This window comes from Otolemur garnettii, unplaced genomic scaffold, assembly GCF_000181295.1.
Source record: "Otolemur garnettii isolate 467f Iridium unplaced genomic scaffold, OtoGar3 scaffold00191, whole genome shotgun sequence".
Taxonomy (NCBI): Eukaryota; Metazoa; Chordata; class Mammalia; order Primates; family Galagidae; genus Otolemur; species Otolemur garnettii.
In genome coordinates, this window is record NW_003852586.1 from 411994 (window position 1) to 419940 (window position 7947).

General features: G+C 42.4%; 1 protein-coding gene across 1 annotated transcript in view; it reads right to left on the bottom strand.

The window, feature by feature from the left end:
* Positions 1 to 7947, bottom strand: part of SLC4A4 (solute carrier family 4 member 4) — a 353144-nt gene that overhangs the window by 16435 nt on the left and 328762 nt on the right. The window contains exons 21-22 of the mRNA XM_023507587.1: positions 2946 to 3014; positions 640 to 813 (exon numbers count right to left, since the gene is read on the bottom strand). Coding sequence (XP_023363355.1) covers positions 640 to 813; positions 2946 to 3014 — 243 coding nt within the window. The remainder of the gene's footprint in view (positions 1 to 639; positions 814 to 2945; positions 3015 to 7947) is intronic.

The window sequence follows — 7947 nt, forward strand, 5'->3', positions numbered from 1 at the left end:
GGGCAGGGCTGCCTGCGTGTGCAAGGCGGGTACAGTATAGAACTCAGCGAGGAAGCCAAGGGCAGGGCTGCCGGCTCCTTCGCTATCGCTTGTGATTCAGAGTGAACTACAGTCGCCCTGCACTGTGTCTCATCACACCAAGGACAGAGCCCACCCTCAGCCTTGAACTCTGCAGGACACAAACCACAGGAAACTGTCCTGTTCCATTTCCTCTAATCCCCTGGATGACTTCTCACAGGTGGCCAAGCACCTGTATGTTGGAGCTGAAACTGTCCTTGTTTAAATCAACTCTACTATACGACAATATTTTAATGTAACTCACATGTCCTGGTGTTGGCTAAATGTGGGGCACTGTGCTGTGCACCCGACGGTCACTGTCACCCAGAACAACCATTGTGGTGTCACCCATGTTAACGCTGCGCTAGGGGCAGCCGGAGAGGCTCACTGACCAGAGCCAGCATGTGAGCTCAGATGAGGCTGCTTCTAAGTCCATCCCAAATAGTGGTGGGCACGGGAAATTTAAATTACAACTCATCAAAGTGATGAGGTCTGAGCTGGAAAAACCTGGACTCACACATATGACAACACGACATCATGACATCCACATGACCTGAGTAGGTTCAATGGAAGGAATCCTACCATGACGGGAAAAATGATGGCAGCCACAGTGGACTTGAGGATCCAGAGGAGGGCCAGACACAGCACCTGCAGGAAAGTGAACAGGTGCACTCTGCGCAGGGGGACGTGCCGCAGGTAGATAAAGTCGGGCTGATGCTTCAGCGGCATCAGGAGCAGCTTCAGACGATCCATGAACTGGGGGAGAGAAGGAGGAGAGTCTGACTGCATCACTTCAGGAGCAGACAAAGCCATTTCCGCTGTGCCTGACCAACCGCTAGGGACTGATACTATATAATTCAGGCAAGCAGTGTCCTTTTCAGAGGACACAGAACTGGTCAGGGACTGCAGAAATGTAATCCAGCACAGTGAAGCACAAGTCTTCAATGACAGTACACAGCCTATACGTTTCAGGAACGTATGTGAAGCATGACACTGCAATGGTATCTTGGCAAATCCCACATTATTGATCTATGGCATATCATTTGGCAACGGATTACTATTTCTTTTCAGAGAAAAGCCACATGAATAGTACAGTGAGTTTCTTATAAACTAGGTACGTGAGTCTAAGAGACGTTGTGTAAAGACAGGTACAGAAATGAACACTGAGCACGGCCGTGCCCAGTGCTCGGCCTCAGAGGGAAACTGCTGTGCTGATGACAGTGGCACTGATGAAGGGGACGGCAGCGGGAGCCTATCACTGGTCTATCCATGAAGGACACTCGGTAAGTGGCTGTGGGATAATTGTGGGACAATTGTGTGATAAGCAGTCTGAAGTCGCATCTCTATTTTCTCTCTGGAGGGTACAGAGAGGTACAAATCGTTAGGGAAAATTTTTCAAAGGACTTTGTAAAAAAGTAAACTAGACTAGCATAATCCATTCAAAAGCTTTCTTACCCCCCAAAGCCATTTTTGACTGGCTTTCTGATTTATAAACATGGCATCATAAAATTTCTGCCTAAATCAAATCTTGTAAAAAAAGGTCTAAAAAAGAGGGAGAGTCAAGAAAAAAGTGAGAAAAAGAGAAAAGCTGTTGGGGGCAACGGCACTGCAGAGCCTAACAAACCACTGACTGCCCTCAGCACTGCTGCTTCCCCGGTGTTACCAGGTGGCTGCTTTCTTTCTTTTTTTTTTTTAATTCTATAAACATGGACTGTATTCTAAACAGTAAGACCCCAGAACACACAGAATCAAACTCCTGTTCATAAAGGTCAAACAAAAACAAGAACTGTAAGTTTGGGGGCCTGATTAGTTTCATTTTTCCATTTGGGGGAATAAAAAATAGCAGGTAAAAATAAAAGATTTTCATAAATTATACTTCCTAAAAGCGTCCTTGGCACAAATGAATCCACCTTCCACTCACCTAGTCTATTCTAAGAAGAACCCCCTTGTACTGTCTCACAAATGTCCCGATAGGGAAGATCTCTCCTCAGCAGACCTAAACAGAGAAAAGTAAAGGAGCCTCTTCTCTTTTTAGGGGTCTGGCCAATTGCCCAGCTCTGAATCTAAAATCAAATTAACGTAGATTCACTAAGTGAAAGCAAGGTCTATTTTGAAGGGGTTCAAATGAATTCTTACGGTGTTCCCAGAACATGGGGTCTGTTCCCATGGACACACTGTGAGGGCGAAGGCCGCAGCTAACAGGTGCCAGAGAGCAGCGTGAGGACGTCCAGTTTCCTGGTGCCAATTAAACCTCAATTGAAAGACAAAGTCCTTTGAAAAAATTTCCCTAATGATTTTTTTAAGGGGGTTAGTTTTACCAAAGTTGTAAATAGCTGGTTTTCATCAGAACCAGCATGTAAGCCATATTGATTTTATCTTTCATTGGTGCAAACGTTTTGATCATTGATCTTAGCCATGTGAATAGCCTGCTTGTGTGTGAGGCTAAGGAAAATGGGCAAACAGACCATCTTGAAGAGCACACCGATAAGTTCTGGTGTCCTTCTCAAGACAAAGCGAGAAATACAGCTGAGAGAGAGACAGAAATCTGAGAAAGAAAAGGAGAAAAGATTATAGCTTTCTCACTTTCCTGGTTAAATAGCTTTGAACAGCCTAATTCAAGAGTGGGTATGCATGGAAACAAATATGAATATTTATTAACATCAGTAACTATGTTCATTAAATCAAAAACAAAAAGCAGGTGAATGGTAGAGAAAGTAGAAAATAAATGCACTTTAAACACTCAGCAATTAATAATTAGCATTTTTTTATTGAATGGTAACTATGTACATTAATGCACTTCTGGGAAATTAGCATTTCTCTACAAAGGTCTAGTGCTGGAGTATTCTTCCTGCTAGAAAACCATGAGTGCGTTGGGAGGGAAAACTCACCTGTACACCTTTCAGGGACGCCACCCCCATGTACAGGAACACGCCGTACAGGACAGGCATGGGAATAAACTAGGGAGGAAAAGGACGGATGCGAGTTTAAAACAATGGTAAGGCAACAGCGAAGGAGAGGAAACAAGACAGGCTACGACCACACCGTGAGCTCTGACCTGTGTGTGAGCTTCACTCACCAACTGATAATCGGCTAAACTCTGTACTAGAAATACACAGAGAAGAGGAAAGGGACTCCCAGTTTTCCTTTGCTGTCCTTTTTGAACAGTGAACATGCAAGACCTTAACAACTTTTTAATTGATTAATGGGAGAAACTGCTCTGCTTCCCATTCTCCTTAGAAGCAACGACTATGCAAAACAGACCAGACGCTGGGTGGGCTGTGAGATAGGAAGAGGGGCGATGTTTCTCTCTGAAGGACACGTTCCTTGAGCTTTTTGCTTAGTAATTTTTGCCGAATGATCTATCACCTCAGTGTATTATCTCTTTCAATAAAATAAGCATCAGATGACTGTCCCTCTTCTTCTCAGGAACAGTAAGGGGACTAACTCATGAGAACACTGCTTAAAAGGAGCAGAGACCTGGATGCAATTAATTACAAATATTTTATAACTAAATTAATACATTTCCATGCATTAATTAGTAAAAAGTCATTTACATGAATACAGAGTGTCTTAACAATGAGAAGTCCCAGCATGATGTGTCTATGAATTTTATCTATTCCCAGACCTGTGAACTGTCCCTTCCACCCAGGAGACCAAGCTGGCAAGGATGATTCTATTTCTGGGAAGTCTTCTGTTCAAACAAAAAAAGGTTCTCAACTTTAGGTTTTGAAAAGAAGGTCAAGTAATTTCGGGATTTTCAAAGCTAAAACACTAAAACCACAAGTCAATTAAGGCCAATCTCACCAAATCCACATGAAGGAGGCTATTGTAACCAGAAAGCATTGTGTGGCCTTAGAGCGATTTTTAAAGAAACACCGCATGTTTCAGGAGAAGCACATTTCCTGTCAGCCTCTCCTGTGGTCGTCTAGGACAGGTGTGTGTGAGACCCCTCCGCCACTAAGAAGAACTACTAAATTTTAAAGGGTGTCATGTCTGTCCTCAATACTTACTGGTCAGCCACAGGAAAGGTTACCTTTAAATAAAATAAATACATTTATTTATATAAAACATAAAATTGCTCCTTCAAAAATATTAATACTTTTGCTGTAGCTAATTTTGATCTTGAACTAAGGAAAAAACCAACCCACTCACACGCAGGAGGCGGCGCGGGCGCTGGTGTTGGGCAGGAAAGGGGGCCGCTGCGGTACCGGAGGTGGCCAGCAGGGTGCGCGCGCACCTCGCTCAGGCCGCCCTGCCACCTGCCCTGCGCGCTCAGAACACGCGTGCTCTGGTGTCTCACGATTCCGCTGCATAAATTTACCAAAAGGTAAAATGATAAAACTAACGGAGGGACTGTATCATAGCTTGGACTCATATTTTAAACATCTTCCACTTTTCCTCTTGTCATGTCATTTTAGGTTTGAACTTGAACTTCTTTTCAAAACCTGAAGTTGAGTGGGGGGTAAGGCAAGGTATGAGAGGAAACTTTTTAATCTGAGGAAAGTATTTTAATAGCTTAAAAGAAAGTGACCAAAAGGGTGCACCCCGGCCTCATCCTCACCCCAACCTGAGCTTAGCTAAACATTTTCTCTGCTATGGTTCTAATGCCAAAGTACCGGGAAACTGAGCCTGGCGGGCAGGTCCACGCTCTCTGAATTTGTGATTACAGGTGTCACTGAATGTGCCACACAGTAAATCAGCAAGTACCAACAACACAGAATGGCACGGGGTGTGGACAGGAATATAGCGGTAGACATGAAGATGTTTTTTAAAAATTATTCTTTTCTGGAAAGAAAACGGTACAATTAAGGAAGCCTTAATTTGATTTGGAGTTAATTTCAATGCAATAAAAAATGTGAAATTCACCATTTCCTTCACAGTATAGTGCAACATCTTAATAAAAATCTTCCAGTATGGAAATCTTGGTTAAACGTGACAGAATTATTGGGTTAGAGAATTTTTTATTGGATTTGGTTCATGAGTCATATCAGGTTAATCCTTAAAAATTCATCACAATAGAATATTTATTATACTAGAAATATTATAGTAGAAATTTCTCAAAGGAAAGAAAAGAAGAATGTTTTTAAGAAGATGGAAATTAAACCAGTATACATAGTAGTAACAGATAAATATTTTTACAAAGAAGGCAGGAGAAATTAAAACATAAAATACACAAGGTATACCAGGTTTACAGGCATATCCAAAATTGCCAAATGATAAAATTATGCAAAGAAAATTGTATAATTAGTCATACCAAAGGAGCCAAAAAAGCATAATTATAAATCAGTACGACAGTATTTCAAATAAGCACTACGAAAGAAAAAATAGGAAATTGATTCTAAGACCAGAGAGAATAAAATTGAGATGAAATCAAAGTTAGATTTAACATGTCTAGATCATGTCACCAAATTTTCAAATTGTAGTGAATACATTTCATTCATTTTCACTTATACATCCTTTTGATTGGCTAACACTGTTTGAATTTTCCCAAAAAGAAAAGCAAGGAAAGGATAAATTTAATAATAAAGGCAGACCATAGTTGTCCAGCATAGAATTCAGTACGGAAGTGAGCCCTGCCCGCAGAATAACGGTCACTGTGTGCGTGTGTGTGAAACCAGAATGAGATCCCGATTAATAGCAGGTTTGAAATCTTGAACTAAGGAAAAAAGCTGAAGCAAATTTTGGCAGAAACACCGAGAAAAGCATTAGCTTCCCTTATCCTCAGTGTGCTCATCCAGAAAGTGGCTGCGATAAAGACTCTGGGGTGCGAGGCGTCTAGTCCAGGGCCGGGCTCATAACAGACACTTCATAAATGATGCATGTGGCATTAGTGTCATCATTTGCATGAGGACCTTGACCGGCAAGCAGAGAGGCCTACAACTGCCCAGCACAGCTCTCTTCAGCCCCTCCACGGGTGGGTGGGGGAGCAAAGGACAGCAAGGCACAGTCCAGTAGGAGGGCCACAAACGTCAGACTGAAGCCCTGGTTTTACTTCAGTTCTATTGCTCTTTCGGCTGGAACAGATATCTTTGGAATCATGTTATTAAAATAATATCCTAATTCCCTTGAGCCTTAAAGGTCCAAGCTGATGACTTGGACTGCTGACTTGCAGTCTGGTCCCTAATTAAAGAAACTGGAATGAGGTATGATTAGGAGTTTGTGAAATGCCATTTTTCTCTTAGAATTAGAGAAATTAGATCAAAGCAGCCATGGAAAATCTCCCATGGGAAATGAACATGAATGAGTTATTTGAAGCAAGCACAGTTTATTTTAAAAAGTGGTAAACCATGAGGGCCGTGAAACTGGATTGTGTATCAGAACTGCCTGAGTTCAAATCTGGGCTCTATTATTTAAGAACTCTGTGACTCAGCAAGTTGTTCTATATATATATATATATATATACACACACATATATATACATACATATATATATGTATATATATATACATACATATATATGTGTGTATATATATATATTTTTTTTTTACCTGTAAAATGGAGAAAATTATTAGTATCTTTTTCTTAAGTGTCATTCATTGAAGGACTAAATTCTAAAAGTCAGTGCCCAGCCCTTAATACAACGCCAAGCTCTATAAATAGGAGCTACTATGCCAAGTGTTATCACCATCACTCCACCATCATCACCACTTCTCTGTTCCCTGGAACTGAGCAGAGGGTGTGGTGTACTGCAGGAGGCCAGCCAGTGTCTTCCACTAAACAAATCTTAAAGATAAATCTTCACTTTAGAGATAAACTAAGTCGAGCAAAGGCAGCGGAACTAGCAGTGAACTTTACTCGATCTTTATTTCTTTAGACTTGCCAGAAAATGGGAAAAGTAAGCCCAAGAAACTGCCTTTCATCTTTCTGCTGGTCTTAGTCCCCCCAGTTTCTCCACACAGAACCCCCAGCTTAATAGGCACTATTTCTGCCGCAGAAGCACAGACCTGACCATCTACCAGCCGGGGAAGCCAGTTATTCCTGCTTCCCAGCAGCTCTGTGCTGAATCGGCCTTAAGATTTGATGCTTTGAGGCATGAACAGCTGCAGCTGGCCAGGGTCAGGGGTGTCCTCATGGACTTAGAGCCACACTGTAATTCCTCACATTCTTCCACATAAAAGAAAGACTCGGCAAAGAGATCAAAACAGAAGTTATAAACTTCATGTTCAAAGTAAGCTCGCAGAGGGGGCAGCTACCTCCACAGCCTGAGGCCTGAAAATCCCTGGGACAGTGTGAGGCCACCAGACCTAAGGAGTGTGGGAGCTGGGCAGTGACCAGCTGTGCATTTCACCTCCCAGAGTGGAAGTCACACCCTTCTCCCAATCCATCCATTTAGTCTCCTTGCCAAGGGAGACTCTTAAGTAAAGCTGCTCTCTGAAGTTGGCCTTGATTCTTTATGAACACATAGTCACTTGGGGAGGACAAAGCTTTCCTCCTCCAACTAACCCCTGACACCACTTTGCGTGTGAAGTCTAGGGTTAATCGCTAATCCTGACTGGTACTTGGTCATGTCTGCCTCTTCCTGTGTTGACTTTCCAACTGTGCTAAGAAGGGTTAGCTGATAAACACGCACAATCAACCACACACCAGTGGTGGGAAGGGAACGCGATCTGGGATGAGCTGACTTTACCAGGAGAAGTGATTCCTGAGCAGCCTGGCTTGCAAAGTGAGAATCAATAATTGCCTATTTTATTGCTGTTGCTACATATAAGTTTTCCACAATACATTGTAAACTGTTTTGACAAAACAATTCCATTTCCTACCTCTGGGGCAAAACCATCCTTAACAAAAATGTTTGCTGGACCACTTTTGCCACTGATTGTTACAAAGACTCTTGAAGGTAATCTATAGTTGCTGGGGGAAACAGCCACCACCATGGGTGAGCAGTGAATG